Source organism: Carassius auratus, unplaced genomic scaffold (genome assembly GCF_003368295.1).
Source record: "Carassius auratus strain Wakin unplaced genomic scaffold, ASM336829v1 scaf_tig00214369, whole genome shotgun sequence".
NCBI lineage: Eukaryota > Metazoa > Chordata > Actinopteri > Cypriniformes > Cyprinidae > Carassius > Carassius auratus.
Window position 1 is genome coordinate 293,972 of NW_020527635.1, and position 23,893 is coordinate 317,864.

General features: G+C 41.4%; 1 protein-coding gene across 1 annotated transcript; it reads left to right on the forward strand.

Annotated features, from left to right (window-relative positions):
* Positions 1–5,453: 5,453 nt before the first annotated feature.
* On the forward strand, positions 5,454–9,510 carry LOC113091934 (fucolectin-like). The gene is made up of 5 exons (XM_026257615.1): positions 5,454–5,490; positions 5,973–6,240; positions 6,330–6,469; positions 9,310–9,392; positions 9,493–9,510. Exons 1-5 carry the CDS (start codon positions 5,454–5,456, stop codon positions 9,508–9,510), a joined length of 546 nt encoding a protein of 181 aa, XP_026113400.1.
* Positions 9,511–23,893: the final 14,383 nt, after the last annotated feature.

Sequence of the window (23,893 nt, forward strand, 5' to 3'; positions counted from 1 at the left end):
CGATTTACCGGTCAATCTACGTTCCTACTCTCACCTATGGTCATGAGCTGTGGGTCATGACCGAAAGGACAAGATCCCGGATACAGGCGGCCGAAATGAGCTTTCTCCGTCGGGTGGCTGGGCGCTCCCTTAGAGATAGGGTGAGAAGCTCGGTCACTCGGGAGGAGCTCAGAGTAGAGCCGTTGCTCCTCCACATCGAGAGGAGCCAGCTGAGGTGGCTCGGGCATCTATTTCGGATGCCTCCTGGACGCCTTCCCAGGGAGGTGTTCCAGGCACGTCTCACCGGGAGGAGGCCCCGGGGAAGACCTAGGACACGCTGGAGGGACTATGTCTCCCGGCTGGCCTGGGAACGCCTCGGGGTCCCCCCGGAAGAGCTGGAGGAAGTGGCTAGGGAGAGGGAAGTCTGGGCGTCTCTGCTTAGACTGTTGCCCCCGCGACCCGGCCCCGGATAAGCGGAAGATGATGGATGGATGGATGGATGGATTGTGAGAAATCTATAAATGAAAAAAATAAATACTAAGAATAAAAATCAAAGTATACTTTCATATTATGATCCAATTGTTTTGATGACAACATAGACATTTTTTTTTTAAATGGTTATTAAATATTTAAACTTGAGTAAAGTCACAACAGGAAAACCATGTGATGTTTCAGATGAAAGTTTAATCATTTAATACAAATATATTATCGGTTGGAGTTTTTGTAAATGTTCTACAATACAATCTTTAATCTTTAACTGGTATTTAATTAACAAAAGTACAAATAAAATAATTTAAAAGATTAAATATATTTTGTAAATATAAACACATTTTAATTTTGATGGCTGCAAAAATAATAATAATAATAATAATAATAATAATAATAATAATAATAATAATAATAAAATGAAAGTGAAAGAACACCACCTGCATGAAAAATAATAAGTAGTAAGTAACCCCTGAATGAAATAACCAAAATTTATTTAAAAGCTTCGAATATCTCAGCTCTAATGAATGCAAATAATATTATTTTTGGGCTTTATTTTTTTTTTTATCATAACTTTATAAAACATATAACAAAAATAAATACCATTATTTAGATTCTCCTGATTAAAAAGAGCCCCAAATCACTATAATCCGTCATTATCTAAAGATATTCCCATTAAGTTATAACATGCATTAAACTACACAGGAGCTTGGCAAAAAAAACAAAAAAAAAAAAACATCAAAGATATCTGTAATGGCGATTTCGTTTGTAACCTCATGAAATATCATATATCATAGAAAAAGGCATGTCATTATTTGCAGAAAATCAATCATTTAGATCCTAAGATATCTCTCATAAAGCTATAATACATAAAAATTAATTATGACATGTAGCTGAGCAAAATATAAATTAATTAATTAAATAATATATATATATTTTTTTAAAAATCAGAGGTTGCACTCTTGCCAAACATGCATAGATCTTGAAAAATGACACATTCTTTTCAGAAAATTCTTCCGATTAATAAAACAAAATTTACCATAATCAGTCGATCAGATCGATAGATAGATATTCCTCATGAAGCACAACACATTAAATCAGACAGGGTCACAGGGACACATATGATGCAGCAAAGAAAAAAAGGCCCAATGCTACAAGTTTTTATTCGTAACTTCTCGAAACATGCTCATATTTGGATGTCATTATTTTCAGGAAATTCTCCTTATTAAAAAGAGTTTACCATAATCTGTCATAGATCTAAAGATATTCATCATCTAATTATAAACTCCAAGTGTGCACATTGTGTAACTTTCTCGTGGATTTTTTATACTGGTCATTTCATAACACATGCTCTGATTGTGGAAAATGTCATATCATTATTTACAGCAGATTCTCACGATTGAAATAAGTCTAAAATCAAAACAACCCATTTCATATTTTGTGTGAATAATAATACCTAAACCCATTAATTTAAGAAATCAGTTGGAAATATCCTTTGAACACTTGGCAAGCAGAATATAAAACCTAGAATGTTTCTGTATTTTATCTTTTAAATAACTTATATAACTATATATAATTAAAGAAATTAAATCTTTTTTTTTTGTGCCCTAATATGTCAGAAACATCATACAGCTCAGTAAGTTTTTGTCATATGTAATTTGAAAGGTCTCATAGTAAAATAAAACAAGTGTAATTATTTAGGACTTTGACTAAACTTGAAATTCAAAACAAAAGTTTATAAACTGTCAAGGACTAAGAGAAAGGCTAGCTTGGTTCCAAATGCTGTAACTTTTGATTACTTCATGATATCACCATAAAATGTAATTTACATACATGAATGAATCATGTAGAACATCACCAAAAATGAAATTTTCTCCTACCTTATTTCAGACAGGAACCACTTTGGCAAGTTTACTTGAGTTTATTGAACACAATTTATCTTTGGTGGTATGGTTCCTTATGAGGGTTCTTGCTCCCAGGAATAACTGAACATACAAGAGCTTTAACATTAACCCCCTGGAACCATACATTTAGAAATACATAACAATTAATTAATAAAGTCTTTAAAGCAAACGGTGATAATCATGTAGATGTGGTAGTGGTACGTCTATCCTGTAGCCTGGTTATGAAGATGGGTGTCTCACAGCATTGAGATCCACCAGCTAAGATTTTTGGAAGCCTTAGTGATCTGAAACAAACAAGACAACAGCCAGAAGGTGCGCAGTAATGTGCTCATGCATATAATGGGGAGGGAGGGAGGGTTGCGAGTCATTGAGCATACTTACCGAGCAGTAGTGCCACGTATATATATGTCCTGTGTCTAATAGGAGAGATGTGGTGATTGGAGCGATTTGACAGCTGACCGCATTAGCTGTTCACAGCCTTGCCTCCATGGCCTGACTGAACTGACGCTGCACTCGATTTGTCTTGAGATAAATATAAGAGAGATATAAAAAAATATCCCTTGACCATGCAAATTTCTCTTACATTTTATCATCTATTTCTCCACATGAGAATATTCAGAGGGCAAATATTTTTCCCCCTAAAAATATAGAAAGATTTCTGTCAATTGATAGCATCCTTTTGACTCTCCTTGCTACAGTTTTTGAGTTATGAGTCATTATTTTTGTGTATGTCAAAGCAAAAACAATACCTTCACTGAGGTGAAGCTCCAGGGCCAAAAGTGTTCAAACTGTCTATAATCAGGGTAGATTGGTAATAGGTCAGGGTATCAGGTTTGACAATTAAACATTGTAATTTAAATGAGTGGCTGGGACACAGTGTTAAACATGTCTCTGTCCTAGTTATCTTATATTTACAGATTACCAATTTTTGGTCAGTGAAAACATTGAAAATCTTTTCTTTGCACTTTTGCCAATCAAATAAACAATAGAATTACGATTTTATTATGAGATCTTGATTTTATTGCATTTTAAAAATCTTTTTCTGATTTGGGTTTGTATTTAATCCTATCTTGATGTTTTATGTCTTATTGATGTCTATAAAAGTTAATGTAATGATAAATATAAGATTCAAAGATTTATATGTACTGTAATTATATAAAACTATACTGTAAGCGCACCATAGTTATGCAAATGAAGTAGATCATCGCTTTTGATTCAATTCATGAGGAATTAAAACTTCTGGAAGCACATTTTTCTTAGAACGACTTTGTTCTCGACGCAATTTAATGTTAAAGATCGAATGTCTAATGAATATCTTTTATAAATACAACTTTATTTCTGTTAAAATTACACTCTTCTATGTCAAGATGTGACAGTTAGAATTTGAAGTATTGAGTATATTACAGTAATATATTCTGTATATGACCATATTATGGTGATCCTGGGGTCGTGATGATGGGGCCCTTGAATATTTTTGTCCAGGGTACAACAAAGTGTTAATCTGGCCCTGTGCCAGAGGGAGAACGGAAATAAAAGTAAATCTCAGCGTTTTTAAAAGGGGCCGTGAGCTTCCGCCCGGCTCCACCTACCTTAAACGGTCACCCCATTACACATGGGAGAGTGTGCGCTTCGAGCATATAAAGGTAAACAAAATTTTCCCTGCTCTGTTAAACTAAATCTTAAGACGCGATTAAAGAGAAAAGTGAAAATGAATGAAAATGCTTTTGTGGTATACAGCTTTCAATACTGATTTTTGTTTAGAACAATGTAAATTGCTAATGTGCCTTTAAAAATCCAAGCGATTTACAAGTAAGGTGTTACTTGGAAGGTGTAAGAAACCTGGTGTACTATTCTGATCCTTTAGGTCCTCATCTTCATTTGTATTTTGCCAGATTTGTTTAGTAAATCAGACTTGACAAGAGAGGTGTTCTGAGAAAAGCAATTCTGGAGGTCCTGTGATGTGTGAAATATATTCAGCAAGAATGGAGACTCAAGCTGCCAAGAGAAACACAGATATGCCTGAGCCCACGTAAGATAATATAAATTAAGCCCAAACCCGTCTGGGTCCCATCGGGTTCGGGCAATGATCTTCAGCTCTAGCACAGTGCATTCGGCATTGATGATGTCAAATGGTTGCACTCATCGAGTTCCTGACGCATTTTACTGCGACACAACTCAAAAAATAAACAAGAAAATAAAATACTGATACGATACCACTTTGTGCGGCTTTGGATGTAATTTTCAGTTGGAGGGCAACAAAAGAGGCAACATAGGACTCACCCTAGCGATAAGAAGAGGATGAAAGAATGGGAAGATGCATGTGGATGAATAAAACATCCTAGAGATCCACTTTTTTACTCTACAATTCAGCCCGATGCCTTTGAGGTTGTTAGTGGACTTCAGCTACTGAAACAGCTTACAAACGGCTGAGATAAGAAGTGCTATTCTATCCTGTTAGGATGTAAACATACTGACGCTAATCATGATGCGGCGCCGCTGGAGGAGAATCTCAGCGCAGATTTCTCTCGAGGTCAGGGGCATTAAAAATGTATGTACAGCATTTGGTTTGAGCCTATATTTATATCCATCACCACCTGTAAGGTCTTTCAGAAGCTGTAGTCATAGCAGTATTTTATTTTCAGAGTTGTCTATTCTGACTTGTGTTGCAATAAAATCAGCATCAGGTAGAGGCAGTAGCTCACCGAGTGCAACCATTTGAAGCCTCCCATAGTCCAAAATATGTATAAAACTATGTGATTTTTTAAATAACAAACATCTTTTATGGGTTTTCCACTACATATTTTTAGTAAGGACATAATTTGTGTTATATTAAGCTATATAAGTCTTAATACACAGGGATCCCTCTAAGATCATCAATCTTCATTTGCATTTTGCCAGATTTGTTTAGTAAATCAGACTCGTCATGAGAGATGCGCTGAGAAAAGCAATTTTGGAGGTACCATGATGTGTGAAATGAATTTCCTAAGGGTGGAGACTCAAGCTGCTAAGAGAAACACAAATAAAACAAGGGATAGATGCCTTATCTGACTATAATACAGATTTGGTCAATGTTCTTTAACAAACATGATGGAGGGACTCTCTTATCTGTTCTTACTTTTGGGTGAGTATAAATGACACACATTAATAAAAGTATGTACAATTATAGATGCTGTTTAGCTATTCTTTATGAACATTTTTAAAAAATCAAATGCAACATATACTTGATGGACATCCTGAAAAGCAATGTAAATATTTAGTTTTTGTAACAGGTCTCTTTTCCATTCAGGGGAGTTCAGAAAACTTGGAAGGTAAAAAAGTAAAAACTAATGTTAACATGCATTAACTAACATTAACCAATACACAAATTATAATATTTATTAATCTTTGTTAGTTTTGGTTACTAAAATACAACTACTCATAGTTAGTTCTTGTAAGCACAAAAAATATATATATATACATTTCATATTTTAATGTAGTAGTAAAAGGAATTGAGTGTTTTGGATTGGAATGTAATATGTTGACCCAAATGGAATGTACTGAAACTTCACACATTTGAGTCTTGACCATCTATCTCCTTGAATGTTTTTTCTTTCTTTTTTATAGAGAATTTGGCATTTAAAGGAAAGGCTGTACAGTCAAGCACATTTAATGCCTGGGGAGCTGCAAAGGCCATCGATGGCATCAGATACACTCCAAGCTGCGCCCACACATCATACGAGCTCAACCCGTGGTGGAGGCTGGACCTGCTGGATTCTTACTACATTTACAAAGTGACCGTCACCAACAGAGACGACTACTGTCTGGATGAAACGGCTGGAGTAGAGATCCGCATCGGAAACTCTCTGGAGAACAACGGCAACAACAATCCCAGGTGAAGTAATGAAAACAGTTAGATTTAGTTAGAACTGGATTTGAGCAGGTCAGCTGATTGTGTCGTGGTTTCTCTCTTTCTCTCTGTAGATGTGGTGTCACTTCACTTGTCCCAGCAGGCAGTTCTGTCAGTTTCTCTTGTGGAGGAATGGAAGGTCGTTATGTGAACATGTACCTTCCTAACATCCAGCAGTATCTCACGCTGTGTGAGGTGGAGGTTTATGGAACAGGTAATTTCTGACACCTCATTCTAGATTGTTAAAGTCTAGTATTGTTAAAAGTAAAGTAGATTGTTAAAAAGCAGATCAAATTTCAATAGCGTCGAGATGTTTGAAGCATAGGTCACGAAGATGGCACTTTCAAGCCCAGCATCTTTCTGTTGGTCGAATTTGCATGATCAACTTGAATTTCTTCGCCCTCGTGGGAATCTCTGAATCACACAGATTCTTATTAAATTCTTATGGGAAGTACAGTTGAGTTTTTGCAGTAGTGTTGCCAAATATTTTTCAGTGAATGTTGCTTAAGGCAGGTTGATTTGTTGCTAAATTACATCATGACACATGATGTCATTGGGTGACGGTGTCAATGTAATATGAAATGTAATATTTATATAAAAAACTATTTTTTTATATACTTAATTCATATAATTCAATATAGTTATATATATATATAATTCAACATTAAATTATTTAAAAGGAACCATTTTTTTAACATTTACATTTTTAACGTGGTAAAACTACATATTCTGAACATGCGTTTGTTAGTATGCCACACTCCAACAAAAGTCCCTAAAAATCTAAATCTGTGTTAATATGAAAAAGGTTTCTTTACTGATTATCCACAGGAATTTTACCTGTATTTAAAATCATGCTTTGCATTTTGTTTAGGGTTACAGGAAATGTCTGTAAAGACGAAAATTGTCCTGGCAGAAAGTTAGCCTACCTTTTCCATTTTTTAAAGACCTTTACTAACTGAGTAACAATTGTTTGTACAAACTAATAAAAAGGCAAAAAGGCGTATCATAAATTAACAATTATTATTGAACTATTGCCGTTACAACTACTGATTCACATGTGATGTGTGTACTGCTAGACACCTCTCTCTGGCTGATGTGCTGCTTGGCTGGCTAGCTGCACAAGACTGATACATACTCAGGTCTGGTGGATCTTTTGATTTGTGCCATTTTCTCTCTGCTGCCCTGAGTTTGGTCCAGTGCTCATGAAGAACATCAGATAAGCAGACGTTAGAAGGGGCAGCCCGTGCTGGTCTGCAGGAGAGAGGACAAATATCATCTAGACAAGAGTTTAAAGTAGAGCATAAAGTGTAAGTTGCTGCATTCACATCCAGAGATGAGAAATGTGTAGGTGAGGGAAAAGAGGAAGATACTATAGAGGAAAGATGGAAGGGAGAAAGGAAGCATAGGTTTCGTCTAAAAGTAACCAGTTTAGGGGTAAGTGGCACACAGGTAGCAAAATGTAGTTTAAATGTAATGAAGAAATGATCAGAGATATGTAGGGGTTTTACCAAAATGTTGTCTGCAATAAAACTGCGTGTGTGAATTAAGTCAAGTTGGCTACCTGATTTGTGCATGCTTGTAGTGGTAAGTCAATTGAGATCAAATTAAGGAGTGGATAGAAGCCAGTAGCATAAGGCTTGTCCAGATGAATGTTGAAGTGGCCAAAGACTAAGGAAGGTGGATATGATTGGTTGCATGATTTGTGGATATAATTTGGGCAGGAGGGCGGTAGATTACCACAACCTGGAGTTTAATGGGGGCCATCACAGTAATCGCATTAGATTCAAATTAGTTATTATTTTATAGGGGAGAGAGGGTTGACCATTTCCACTTGTTAGAAATGAGCAGACCAATGACCCGACCCCAGCCAACCTGACATGTGAAAGAAAGATAAATAGTTTGCTAGAGCAGCTGGGGTTGCTGAGTCTTCTGGACAAATCCAGGTCTCAGTCAAGCCCAAGATGCTGAGTGTAGATTGTAAAGAAATAGCCAAAATGAAATCTGCTTTGTTGACAGCTACTGACAATTCCAGAGACAAACAGAGAAAGAAAGATGTGCAGTAGAGGATGTAGAGATAGGATGCAGGTTAGCAAGATTGTGTTGTGTCTGCGTGTGGCATTAGAGCTTTGTCGAGAGACAACCGAAATATTTTGCAGACACATGATAGAGGTGAAAAAAACAGGAAACAGGAAAGCAGAGTATATAAAGGGAAGATAATAATACTTAAGTGTGTTGGTGGTTTTGTTACTCTGTGAAGTTGAGCAGATAAAGTCGCAGGTCTTTACACTGGTTGGTCTTGACACGAGGAGGCTAAACATGAGGCCTGAATGCTTCCACAGATGCTTCCGCAATGCATCAGCGCACAGACATGAGACAGACAATGAGACAAAACCAATAAAACCCATTAAAAAAGAGGCATTTGTTGCATCCAGTTGGGACTAAATTACTGACTATAGTGAGTTATACTGTCTTTTTTACGTTTTGTGTTGCTTATCGCACTGCGTAAACATAAAACCCATGTCTGTATTTGTGATTGGAGAAATTACAAACAATAAGCACTACTCTACACTGCTAAAAACTCACGTTTGAATTATCAGTGGCAAATATGTAAACAAACTTACAGACTGTGAGTCAGAAGTGCCAGACTGTCCTTGCAAAGTTGGAATTGCCTCATTTTATAGAAACGGACACCGACATTGTAGGCTACTCTTCCTGTGCTGCACACATCTGAATATTTGGGTTGAACTGTTCTGGAACAGTGTTGTAAATACAACTTAACCACTGATTTCTAGTTGTGTCCTCTTTTGGAAGGCCAAAGAAAGTATTTAGCAAAGTAGTTAGCTAACAAACAGCGTCTCCACAACATGGTGCCGGTGGCAACATAGATAATAAAAGTGTAGGAGCCGAATTTGGTTTTGTAAAAATCACAGATTTTATTAACTCTTTTTGATTTTTGGTCAAGGATGTGGCTGAAAAAAAGTTTATGAATCGCTGATTTATATGTTCAATTAGTAAGATATAGTAAAACTAAGTAATGATATGTTTCTCCGACAGCCAAGAAGCAGGTGACCCGAGTCCAGGTGAAAGCTGCTGAGAATGTGGATGAAGCTGAACTGAAGGCGCTCGTCTTAAACAAGGTGGATTTTATAATACTCATTCTCAAATCGATTGTTGAACATACAGCAAACAAAAAACATCAGGTCAGTTTAGACATCAGTTAAAAAAATTATATTTCAGATTTCCCCATCAGCGTGAACAAAACCCACCATGATTTTAAATACACCTTTTGACCAATTCTGATCTTTCTGTAAGATTTGTAAAGTAAGAGATGTTAATGTTGAGTTGAAATACCTCAGTCTTGTCTGTGTGGGATTTATCCACTGAGTAACTGAAGAATGTTTCTGTGTTTAGTTAAATCAGACGCTGAGCGATCAGGACATCATACTGACATGGAGGACACAACCCAACGGGAAAGTCTTCCAGAAGAACAGGACTGTACTGAAACAATCTCCTGTTTGTTTTTCTTTGAAGTGAAATGTTATTTAATGCAATTCATTCTTAGTTAAAGATATGTTAATTATTTTATTAGATTATTATATTAGACTTACAATTTATAGTAAGTTCTGAAAAAAGTTACATATATTCTTAAACTGTGTTCCGAAGATAAACAGAGTTCTCACAGGTTTGCAAAGACATGAGGGTGAGTTATTAATGACATAATTTAGATTTTTGGGTGAACTATCCCTTTAAGTAAAATGGACTTAATTTAGATTCCCATAGGTAACACCACTAAGTATCTTATATAATTTTCTTATATAGAAAATCAATCTTTATTTATTTAAATTTTTATATATTTGTAAGAATAAAAAAAAAAACACTTAGTAAGGAGAGCATATGTCCAGCGTGACTCAATGAAGTGTTTAAAAGGATGAGGAGACTGAAAGAAACTCTGAGTTTATCGAAGAAAACCTGCTCCTGACCAGGTTAGGTTCATAGAGTAAGTTACCATGGTAACTGACTCTGAGTATAAGTTATCTCTTTCAGAAACGGGCTTGACTTACCCTGCTTTCTCGGGTTTGACAAACCTCCCATTCTGAAACAGAAAACCTAGAGATTCCCTCATTTCAGGGTTAACATACTCAGAGTTTTCACTTAGCCTCCATTGAGAAACAGGCCCAGTTTCAACTAATATAATGATAATGGCATAATAACGCAGGTAAACCTTTTCAAAGACCAATAAACTTTTATTTTATTTTATGGCAGATTCCGAGCAAGAAATACCAACATGTTGACTTTATGTGGCTTAAAGTTAATTAATTTTGTATGTTATATTATTTTATATGCCAGTTAGGGATGTTCATATTGACAGTTTAACCGTTAACCGAAAGTAAACATTTAACAGATGAAGTGGCCGTTCCCATATTGCGTGTTTTTGGCGCTCAAGTTCGTTATTTCAAATGCGGTATGCGCGCTCATAATGGAAGCGAAGCGACGCACCGCATCTAGTTAAAAAAATCTCAGCTTTTGAGAATGATGGAAACGCAACAGGTCATGTGACAAGAACCAACTCAATCAGCTTTTTTTTTTTTAAATGGGGTGCACCCAAACACTGCAGAGTTTTTTACTTTTCTTCGTAAATAAATCTTGTAGCAGATTTACAGCAAGGGTTTTTCGGTTGTGGAAATCTATTACTGGAATTCCCTTGTAATGGATATCGTAGCTGATGGATGCTTTGCAATGACAGATGTCTCGGGAGCGTAACTGCCCTAGCGATTTGGAAAGAAGGAGAAAATGACGCGCCTAGCGTTTTCCACGCATTTTTAGGCACTACATGTGAATGGCCCCTGAGTGTTTGTGTGTTAACTCACTGGGCGCATTGACACACACAACCACTCGCCTACAGACATATTTATTTAAGCAATCCAAATGAAGCGAGCGACAAGTAGGCTACAATGTGGGACCATTTCAACAGGAAAGGCAATGAAGTCACTTGCAAAATATGCTATGTGGTATTAAAATAAAGCCATTAGTGCAAGTACAATGCAAGATCACTTGAGATGCAAACATCCACAAGCAAATGAAAGGCACTTCCCAAAGCTGGTCACTCTAGCAAGACGTTATCTCTTTATTCCCGGGACATCTGTGCCATTGGAGAGGGTGTTTTCTGCTGCTGGCTGTCCACAGGCTGTGCTTCATACTAACCCCACATCATGACATTTTTTTTTCTTTTTTTTTTTTTCTTTAAAAAATAAATAATCGCGGCCGAAAAAATACATATCGAGCTCATTTTTTTTATTTATTGTGAATTCAAATATTTTTTTTTTTTCATTAGAATGTTGATTTTTTTTTTTTAAATCGACGAATATTTGAAATTCATTGCATTTTTGTAAGAAAAAAATCCATATTTAAAACTTTATAAACTGTAACCTCTAGTTTCTGCTAACTGATGTATGAACATTTGTATAGAAAAATGTGGGAGGATTTGGATATTAGCTAAGAGGAGACCTTTGCTTTTGTAAACAAACCAATGAGACTAGAATATTCTCACCTGGAGTTTAAGCTACACCTATGACATCTGCAGGAATGAACACGTGTACGACAGCTAGAGATTACAGAAGGTGTCTAACATTGCTCCTTTCTGTTATTTATTCTCCTCTTGACTAAATCACTTTTTTAACTTTAATTCGAAGAAATATATTTAATATAAACAGTGAAGTATATGCCTTGCTTTTGATTAATTTATACAATGTAGCATGTTTTATTTATTGTAGTTTATAGCTTATTATTTTTATTATTTTATTTGTATTAGTTTATGATATTGAAACCGGTTACAATAATTGTGAAAATCATATGGCATAAAACAGTTAATATTACAAAAACCTTGTGATATTGTTATCCTGAAATAAAATTACTCATATTGTGATATATGATTTTGGTCATATCGCCACCCCTACCATATACCATACAGAATGCAAAAAAATAAAAATAAAACACAAGCTGACTTTTCAGATTTCTGATCAAGCAGCAACTACACTATTACTTCTATTAATTCCACTTGTTATACAGCTTAGATAAGGCAGTTATGATTGCATGGCTTTTGTCAACACTACACCACTGATAATATTATGTTTATTTTAAATTATAAATATAATATAAATGTAAATTATTTAAATTATGAATATACGCATTATTATTATTATTTTGTTGTTTTTTCTAGACTTTAAATTTCCAGGAGAAAGGACAAGCACACGGTACTAACATTTGCATATGAAAATAACTGCTGAACAGTCAAAAAAGAAACATTTTGCATAATCTGAGTTACCTTTTACATGATCCGAAATTCTACTCTGCTTATCACAAAAACATGATACATTTACACAAATACAGCTGACCTGAAAACTAACGAAGAATCAAATTTCTAATGATTTGTATCCAAACACATCCTCAAAATATGGCTTTGACCAAACATTTATCTGATATTATCATCCAGTCCACAATATTAAATGCAATAACTGATCAATGAATGCAACACAAGTCGGTTTGGACAGAAGTGTCTGTCAAATGCATACATGGAAAGTTAATTTTACATAATGATTTTAAAATTAAAATGGATTTTCTGAATAAAACATCTGTAAATGTTTGTACATTAAGTACAATCTTTCTAAGGTGACACAGTTTGTTTCAGACTCATGAATCACGTCCTTCATTTACATGATCCTCAAGGACATTTAAACTGAAAAATAAAGATAAATTAAGATTACACACAACACAAAGTCACCCCCCCCAAAAAAACAAATTTAAAAATAAAAATCTGTTTATCTATTTATATATATAAAAGCATAAAATTAAAAAAAAAGAACATACATTATATGGTAAAATAAACACATTAAAATATAATCAGAGCAAACTGACATCAAAACCTTAAGTATTATATAAAAAAAAGCTCTTTTTAACCGGCAGAGTACATCTTGTTACACTCTGTAGAATGATATTAAAATGAAACCCTTGTTTAATCTTTGCTGAACTATATTTAAATCAAGAGATCCTATCATTCAATCTCCAATATTCAGCCACTGTTTACTATAGGAATAATAATACTAATAATAATAATTTCAGAACCATCAAACCTGTGATGTTCCAAACATGCAAAATCAAGGATTAAGAAGATATTTAATTAATTGCTGAACAGCTCAAAATCTAAAAATTGGCCAAGGCTAAAAAAAAATAGGGGTGCTCTGATTGATCGCTACTGATTGCTCTTGGCGATAATTGCTATGGGAAGTTTGACTGGCGGTCTCTATAAAGGCCAATCTCATAAACCGGTCTCAAGCTGATGACGCTGCCGTGAGAGGTTCAGCACGACATGCAGTGCCACCACCTCAATCTCTGTCTGGCGAGGGTAAAACAATTATGCAGAAGGTGAGATACAATTCATATTTTTTTCAGAATTGCTGCATGACACACCATTGGGCCAGTTTTTCAAAAAGTTTAATCTGGATCAAAATGATCCGGATTTGGAAATCCCATTTTTCCCTATTCAGGATCAGGTAATCCGTCTTACTTTTATGCCGGTTTTTCAAAGCAACATTGGACTGGATCACCATGATCCAGATACACAGTTTTCAAGATTACCAAATCCGGATAACCTGTGCTCTAAATGGGACAACATATCACAACATGGGATACCAGCTATGTAAAGAACAGGAAGAAAAGCCAAAACACAAAAATAACAAACATTCACTTCCATTCATAATTTATTTTATGACCCCTCATCTAAGTCACAAAAAAACAAAAAAAAACAAATATACATTAACAAATACATTGGATATTATGAAAACATTTTAAAATAAAATGGCTAAATGTCCAATAGTTAACAAAATAAAGAATGTTCAGGGTTCTTTTTCATCTGAGGAGGAGAGACCAGCATTTCCAAGCTCTGCTTTAAGGAGGCGGATCTGAAGTTTTACTTTGGTTTGCTGGAGTTTGGTCAGCTTGATTTGTTCCTCTGCCAGGAGTATCTGTGCTTCTGCTCTTTGAGAATCTTGTTTTAGAAGTAATTCATAGGCATCATCATCATTATTCGGCAAAGGACGCTTCAAGGCTCTTTTCTGAGCTCCAGTGACTGCTGGCTCTACCACTGAGGATCCATGTTGTATTTCAATAATAGGGCAGAATGAATGTTTCCTCTGCATTAGTGAGGAACTGGCTCACTTTCCTCTACATTCATAGGCTCACTATCCCCTACAACACCTTGAATCCTGTGCAGAGCTTAAGAGTTCTCACCTCCAATAATGTCCAGAACCACATCTGTGTATTCACCTTTCTTAAAGAGTTTGTTGCCTGTTTTGGTTGTTTTTGCTTCAGCAAGTTCCTTTGTTGTTCTGGCCCTCAGACTCTTCCATCTAAATTTCACTTGCACCAAGGTCTGGCCAGACCCCATTGCATTCGCATTCTGGGTGATTTCAACCCAAATGTCTTTCTTCCTTTTGTTAGTCACCATTCCACCCGCAACAGAGCTTCCTACTATTGAGGCATCATGGCACTTATTGTTTATTGTTTATTGACTTTATCAGCTTCATTACAGGTACCCAAAGACGTTTGTCGTAGGGGGACACTGAATTATTTTGCTGTTACAGTTAATTGTCAAAGCATATTTACTCAAGTTAAAATACAAGATTAAAAGAAAAAGAAGAATAAAATACTTAATAAAGGTATGCAAAGTCCATTTAAAATCCATAATCATTTAAAAGTATACACATATATGGAATAGGTGATCTCCTGAATTGTTCCGTTCGGCATCTGGGGGTTGTCAGTTTAGAAGAGTTCCTCATCTGGCGTCCAGTCAGCTGCTCCCTGAGTAGTGGTAGCCAATCTCTAAAGCTAGACTTATATAGCTTCCTAGCAAAATCAAGGCTCAATTGGACTCGTCTCTCTGCTAGTGTACTCAATCCAAGAAAAGAGAGGGCATCAGAATATCCTTCGTACCTTCGTCCCAGTATGATTTCACAAACTCATTTCTGCACTCTTTCCAACCTTTTAATTTGGTCAGTGGTCAAGGAATTATGCCAAACTGGGACTGCATACTCTAACACTGGACGTACGTACCCAGTATAGATGGTAACCAGTTCTTGATCATGAACTCCAAATTTCTTTAGCCGACGAAAAGCAAAAAGCTTTCTATTAGCTGAGGACAACATGTGGTCCACTTGTCCGTCCCATTTTAAGTCACTCTGAATGGTTACTCCTAAGAACTTAACAGAGTCACAGATGTTTATAATATTCTGATCTATAGAAAGTTGTGGCCAAGTTGGCAAGTGTTTCATACGGGAGACATGTAAGACATTACATTTTTTTGAGTTGAGTTTCATTTTATGGTCCTCAACCCAAATGCCAAGGTTATTTAATGTAAACTGGAGAGTACAGGGCTGTTGAACTGTCCACCTTTGGGCCATAGTCATGTCATCCACGTATTTCCAGTGATTTATTTGATCTTGAAGAGCATTGTTAATCAGTGCTAGGAAGATTATGGGTCCCAATATGGTTCCTTGGGCAGCTCCACATGAAGGATACTCCCAATCAGATAAATATCCATGGTAACGCACTCTTTGACGGCGATTAGACATAAAATTACTGATCCATGGAATTAGACTAGGTCTCGCTCCTAGATCCAGGAGGCACTTTATTGCTACTGTGTGGTCGACAGCATCAAAAGCTTTTGCAAAATTTGTTGTAACTAATGTGCACACTGAACCTGGTTCATCACAAACTTTATACACAAAGTCCATCAGGCTAACTAAATTATGTGTTGTGGAATGATTATGTCGACTACCGAACTGCATAGGATCTATGTTTGGTGTGATATCATTCACGATCCATTGCTCAATAAATTTTTCACAAATTTTTGACAATTGGGATGTTAGTGAGATCGGTCTTAGTTCCTCAATATTCGGAGGAGAAGATTTTGGTATGGGAAGACAATGGCCTCTTTCCATTGTATGGGAACTACACCTTCTTCAAGGGAGCTGTTAATAATGTCACAAATAGGATTGCTGATTTCACATGCAAACTCCTTCAATATTCTTGGGGGAATCATGTCAGGGCCAGGGGATTTGTGACAATTTAGGGAAGATAATTTTCTGTACACTTCCCATTCTAGAATGGTGGGCAATGGTGGAGATGGAAGATAAGACGGTAGGTCTGCATACTTGAGAGGCGGGAGGGATTGAGACACCTTGACCAACTTTGTGTTAATCACATTAGCAGTTGTTACAAAATCTTGGGGGTTAATTCCCGGGACTTCAATTCGATCCACCTTTTTCACAGATCCGCACATTGATTTGATTTTCCTGTGCCAAGCCCTCGGACTCCCTTTGATTGTACCTTCTACCCTTGATTTATAGTAGTGTTTTTTTGCAGCGCTTATTTCCTTTTGGACTTTGTTCCTGTAGAATTTTGATAGAGTGCTTGATTTCCGATGTGCTTGGGTTTCTGCAACAGTGAAATTAGGTCCTTTTGAGTCCTACCACCTCATCAATTGCAGCGAACAAGGTATTTATAGGCCATTTCATGAAAGAAATGTTGTGTTATGACAGCTTCTTCTCAACATGATATAATCACACTAACTAGCAGAAGTGTTTGTGGACAGGTCAGACTCTGTTGAAATTTTGCAGGCAGGCGGGGATTATGCAAATGTGTTACCCAGTGACATAAGAGAGAGTAAGGTATGCTTTGTGGCAAAAAGTTTGAATGATGAGGGTCATAAAAAGACACCTGTTTGAACAGATTGGTCCTGTACAGCCCCCACCCATGTGTCCGTTTGTTTATTGCCCCCTAAAATATGTTTTAGAATTTACAGGAGAGGGAAAAGTGTTTTTATGTGTGGGACCATTAAAAACTGCTCAAAACTATGTGCTTTAAACATTTAAATGTGAAAACGTTGGTATGATTATTAAATGGTATAAGGGAAGTTTTTTTATATTATGGTTTTTACATACACATTGCATTTCAAGAAAAAGGTTAAAACATACAGTAAACAAAATAGAAACAATGTAATTACCTTTTTTTGCCCCAGAAAAGAGTAAAAAAGGGGTCAAGGTATGTATTCAATTGTTTTAACAACTCTATAAAAAGTAATTAAAGTTTGTTACAAATTAAATAAAAAAAAATAAAGGTACTGATTATCTACCTAAAATAAACAAACAAAAAAGTACCATATACATTCGTTAAACAACTCGTGAGAGTAAAAGTTTTGTAAAATTACTGTTTGTAAAGTTTGTAAAATTACTGAGTTTGTTTGCAGTTAGAAAATAAAATAAAAATAGCCTACAGAGTTTTATAGCATTTGTTTTCAAAGCTCCAAATCAGGAAAGTTAGCATTTTGTAATGACGGTAGAAAAAGGTAAACAAAAGAAAAAAGATCCCCAGCAGAACTTTTTCTGTTGGATCAACCTCACGAGCCACTGACAAAGTCAGAATGAGCTCAGGAGTGCTTCCGTCAAGCCATGCCTACAACCCTTCCCCCTAACACTGGAGGCATGATAGTAGCACCAAATCGGTTGTAACAAGTGTTTAAAAAGGGTATTTGTTGAGGCTAATTTATCCATACCTTGACGCAGTAAACAAACTGAGATTTTGTGTATTGGAAAAAAATTGGAAAATTATTCTGTAACAATGGCCGAGAGATCATCACCTAAAACTGAGAAGAGTTTGGAGTCGCTATGGGGAATCTTATGCTGGCACCTAGTAAGATAGAATACGGTCCGTGTCTGGCCAATTTCCTCCACGAATCTTTGGACAATGTTAAGTATGTGTTTCCTCGATCCGGTAATCGTGTTTGCGGTTGCGATTTTGACAATAGCAACGGAGGTCAGACTGAGCACTGTGGACAATGATTAAAGGGTCACATACGACACGAGCGAGGATCCTGATCTCTTTTTCACCATAAAAGATTGGTGTTCATTTTACGATTATGTCTGCTGTGATCTAAAAGATGGAAGCGATGATCCTCTATTCATAGGGGAATGGAATGGTGTCACTCCAGGATTGCGCCACAGAGTGCTCGGGATCATGTTAACAAGCATGCTGAGGATTACGTTTATATACTTTGTAGCGACCGCATCTCGGACTTACCTGAACATGCATGGACTGTCACGGTTGGGTTAAGGGAAAAACACAAGGAAAGGGTAAGATCCAATAGCAGGTAAGGTTTATTGCACAAACAGGTTAAATACAAAATAAAACTGTCTTGAGAGACAAACCAAACAAAAAGGGAACCGGATGAAACGGGGAACTCGGAAGAACGAGAAGGTAGAGGAAGTCTGGGGGAACGAGAGCATGAGACACATAGGGTAAGGACTCCATAAAGACGACAGAGAAAGACAGCTCTATATAGGGAGACTAATGACTAAGGATAGTCAACACCTGTGCGATTTAATTGGAGTGCAATTACTGTGACGACATGACCAGACAAGCGGAATTAAAGTGCCTATGGTGAAGTGCCTAAGGAGAAGTGCGCTCACTAGGGGACACCCAGGAAACAGAGACTGATAGCGTGACATTACCCCCTCCCCTACGGAGTAGCTACCAGATGCTCCACCTGAAACCCCGGAAAACCCAACAGAAAAAGAGGTAGGAGGGAGGTGAAGCGGAGGCGGACTAGGGGGAGGGACGGAGGGTCAGAAAACAGAGACAAACAACCAGGTGGAATGGAGAGACAGAGACAAAGACAGGACAACCAGGTAAAATGGAAGAAAAGAGACGGAACAACCAGACGTGATGGAAAGGTAGAGACAGGAAGGTGTAACACAAAACAAGGAGTCCAGGAGGGTGGTGGACCGGCGGAAGGAAAGAGGGGAGGGACGGAGGGCCAGGTCCAACGGAGGAAAATAGAAAAAACAAAAAACAAATGAAAACAAAAACATTGGTAAATGGAGGACATTAGGTGATGCCCACCCGGGCGGAACAGAGGGCCATCACCCCCATGTGGTCAAAGCAGAAGCCCCCCCAGGGCGGAGCGGAAGGCCACCACCTCCACGTGGTCGCGGCCGAAGTCCCCCAGGGCGGAGCGGATGACCACCACGTCCTCTTGGTCACCGCCGGAGTCCCCCAGGGCGGAGCGGATGACCACCATGTCCTCTTGGTCACCGCCGGAGTCCCCCAGGGCGGAGCGGATGACCACCACGTCCTCTTGGTCACCGCCGGAGTCCCCCAGGGCGGAGCGGGTGACCACCACGTCCTCATGGTCACCGTCGGAGTCCCCCAGGGCGAAGTGGTCTCGGGCACTGCATCGGGAACGGCCTCCGGCACCGCATCGGGAAAGGTTTCGGGCCCCGCCTCGGTCTCCGGAACCGCAACGGACACCGCCTCGGCTTCGGGCCCCGCCTCGGCCTCCGGAGAAGCATCGGACACCGCCTCGGCCTTGGGCACCGCCTCGGCCTCCGGAACAGCATCGGGCACCGCCTCGGCATCGGCCTCTGGAACGGCCTCGGGCTCGGCCTCGGGAACAGCATCGGCCTCGGGAACAGCATCGGGCTCCGCCTCGGCATCGGGCACCGCATCGGCCTCTGGAACAGCATTGGGCACCGCGTCGGCCTCTGGAACGGCATCGGGCACCGCCTCGGCATCGGGCACCGCCTCGGCATCGGCCTCTGGAACAGCCTCGGGCACCGCCTCGGGCACCGCCTCGGGAACAGCATCGGCCTCTGGAACAGCATCGGGCTCCGCCTCGGCATCGGGCACCGCATCGGCCTCTGGAACAGCATCGGGCACCGCCTCGGCATCGGGCACCGCATCGGCCTCTGGAACAGCATCGGGCACCGCCTCGGCATCGGGCACCGCATCGGCCTCTGGAACAGCATCGGGCACCGCCTCGGCATCGGGCACCGCCTCGGGAACTGCATCGGCATCGGGAACAGCCTCGGGCACCGCCTCGGGAACTGCATCGGGAACAGCATCGGCATCGGCCTCTGGAACAGCATCGGGCTCCGCCTCGGCATCGGGCACCGCATCCGCATCGGGCACCGCCTCGGCAACAGCATCGGCCTCGGGAACAGCATCGGGCTCCGCCTCGGCATCGGGCACCGCATCGGCCTCTGGAACAGCATCGGGCACCGCGTCGGCCTCTGGAACAGCATCGGGCACCGCCTCGGCATCGGGCACCGCCTCGCCATCGGGCACCGCCTCGCCATCGGGCACCGCCTCGGCATCGGGCACCGCCTCGGCATCGGCCTCTGGAACAGCCTCGGGCACCGCCTCGCGAACAGCATCGGCCTCGGGAACAGCATCGGCCTCGGGAACAGCATCGGCCTCGACCTCTGGAACAGCATCGGGCTCCGCCTCGGCATCGGGCACCGCATCGGCCTCTGGAACAACATCGGGCACCGCCTCGGCATCGGGCACCGCATCGGCCTCTGGAACAGCATCGGGCACCGCCTCGGCATCGGGCACCGCCTCGGCATCGGGCACCGCCTCGGGAACTGCATCGGCATCGGGAACAGCCTCGGGCACCGCCTCGGGAACAGCATCGGCATCGGGCTCCGCCTCGGCATCGGGCACCGCATCGGCATCGGGCACCGCCTCGGCATCGGGCACCGCCTCGGCATCGGGCACCGCCTCGGCATCGGGCACCGCCTCGGGAACTGCATCGGCATCGGGAACAGCCTCTGGAACTGCATCGGGAACAGCATCGGCCTCTGGAACAGCATCGGGCACCGCCTCGGGAACAGCATCGGCCTCGGGAACAGCATCGGCCTCGGGAACAGCATCGGCCTCGGGAACAGCATCGGCCTCGGCATCGGGCACCGCCTCGGCATCGGGCACCGCCTCGGCATCGGGCACCGCCTCGGGAACTGCATCGGCATCGGGAACAGCATCGGGCTCCGCCTCGGCATCGGGCACCGCCTCGGCATCGGGCACCGCCTCGGCATCGGGCACCGCCTCGGCATCGGGCACCGCATCGGCATCGGGCACCGCCTCGGCATCGGGCACCGCCTCGGCATCGGGCACCGCCTCGGCATCGGGCACCACCTCGGGAAACTGCATCGGCATCGGGCACCGCCTCGGCATCGGGCACCGCCTCGGCATCGGGCACCGCCTCGGGCTCCGCCTCGGGAACCGCATCGGGCTCCGCCTCGGGAACTGCATCGGCAACCGCCTCGGCATCGGGCACCGCCTCGGGAACTGCATCGGCATCGGGAACAGCATCGGGCTCCGCCTCGGCATCGGACACCGCCTCGGCATCGGGCACCGCCTCGGCATCGGGCACCGCCTCGGGAACTGCATCGGCATCGGGAACAGCCTCGGGCACAGCATCGGCCTCGGGAACAGCATCGGGCTCCGCCTCGGCATCGGGCACCGCATCGGCCTCTGGAACAGCCTCGGGCACCGCCTCGGCATCGGGCACCTCCTTGGGAACTGCATCGGGCACCGCCTCGGCATTGGGCACCACCTCGGGCACCTCCTCGGGAACAGCATCGGTATCGGCCTCTGGAACAGCATCGGGCACCGCCTCGGCATTGGGCACCACCTCGGCATTGGGCACCGCCTCGGGCACCGCCTCGGGAACTGCATCGGGCTCCGCCTCGGGAACTGCATCGGGCTCCGCCTCGGGAACTGCATCGGGCTCCGCCTCGGGAACTGCATCGGGCTCCGCCTCGGGAACTGCATCGGGCTCCGCCTCGGGAACAGCCTCGGCCTCTGGGACTTTCTCCAGGCCTTGAGGGACGGTCGACGCCTGTCTCCTCCTCCTCCGTCCTCCACGATGGCGAGTCGGCGGCACCTTGTCTGGAGACTCAGGCGTTGAGTCGTCCATCTTAAGCTGTGGCTCTGGGCTGGCGACAATCCTGTGCTGTGGTGTTAGGCTGGCGGCCATCTTGTGCTGTGGCGCTGGGCTGGCGGCCATCTTGTGCTGTGGCGCTGGGCTGGCGGCCATCTTGTGCTGTGGCGCTGGGCTGGCGGCCATCTTGTGCTGTGGCGCTGGGCTGGCGGCCATCTTGTGCGGTGGCGCTGGGCAGGTGGCAGTCTTGTCTGGAACTTCTGGTGTGGTTGTTGCATCCCACTGAGCACGATGGTGCAGGTATTTGGTAAACCCCCAAAAGTCCAGGATCTCTAACCCCTTCATCTCCCATTGAGGTAAAGGATCATCCAGGCAATTATTAAACAAATCTTTAAGTGCTGCATCATTGTAACCTAACCCGACTGCCAAAGTCCAAAACAATTGCGCCAGGCCACCCACCTCGCTTCCCTTTTGATGAAGGGTGGTTAAGTTCCGGAATCTCCTCCTCCGTTCCTCCATGGTGGCTGGGGAACAGATTCGAAATCTCACACCGCTGGATCTAGGCATGATGGAGTCCTTCTGTCACGGTTGGGTTAAGGGAAAAACACAAGGAAAGGGTAAGATCCAATAGCAGGTAAGGTTTATTGCACAAACAGGTTAAATACAAAATAAAACTGTCTTGAGAGACAAACCAAACAAAAAGGGAACCGGATGAAACGGGGAACTCGGAAGAACGAGAAGGTAGAGGAAGTCTGGGGGAACGAGAGCATGAGACACATAGGGTAAGGACTCCATAAAGACGACAGAGAAAAAACAGCTCTATATAGGGAGACTAATGACTAAGGATAGTCAACACCTGTGCGATTTAATTGGAGTGCAATTACTGTGACGACATGACCAGACAAGCGGAATTAAAGTGCCTATGGTGAAGTGCCTAAGGAGAAGTGCGCTCACTAGGGGACACCCAGGAAACAGAGACTGATAGCGTGACATGGACGATATCTGAAGAAGACCATCTTTAAATACTATAACATTAAATTTAATTTTCAGTGGAAAGTCGTGCCTGTTTTAAAGAAATATTCAAAATGTTTAGACAAAATAAAAGATAGACAAAAGATAGACAAAATGTTTAAGTGGTTCGAAGCATTTGACAGATACAACAACATAAAAGTGAAATTGTTTTACCCTGAATGGTGCATTTCCAGCTGGAGAGGGGTTCATGTGGCTCCACCTACATTCTATAATAATTAAATACAGACGTCAGTGCTCCCTGTGGAAATAGACTTCAAGCGACAATCACCACCAACATGACTCAATAAAATAATTTGTCATCTAACTCACTTTGTATGTGATGACTCTGCATCCACACCAGGGGCAGTGACGGACAGTGATGCATGGCTGGTCTGGCAGACCTGTGGACGAAACTTGTGGATGAAACCTGCGAGCAGGCCATTAAGAACGCTGGTGACAGCTGGAAGAAGAGTACACCAGCTGACTCAGATTAACCGGGGACATGGGCAACCGCAATACAACCTGTTTGGGAAAACTCATATTTAAATGTAACCTTTGGCTAAAAGTATTTAAAATTAGAAAAAAAAGACCCAACTATGCAACCTGGGTTATTGGTTAAACCCAAAAGAAAAATGAAACCAAGAGAAATTACAATAATATGAAGGACCCTGCTGGTTCAGATGGGATTAAAGACAGAGACGTGACTTTACAAAAATAATACAAAATTATTTTGGCAAAAAGCAAAACATTTTTGCTAAACAAGTTTTAAAATACCATTTACAGCTTACCAGTTATTCACCCACAATTGATAAGAGTCTAGATTAAGTCCACTCTAACAGAAAGGGACAAACCACA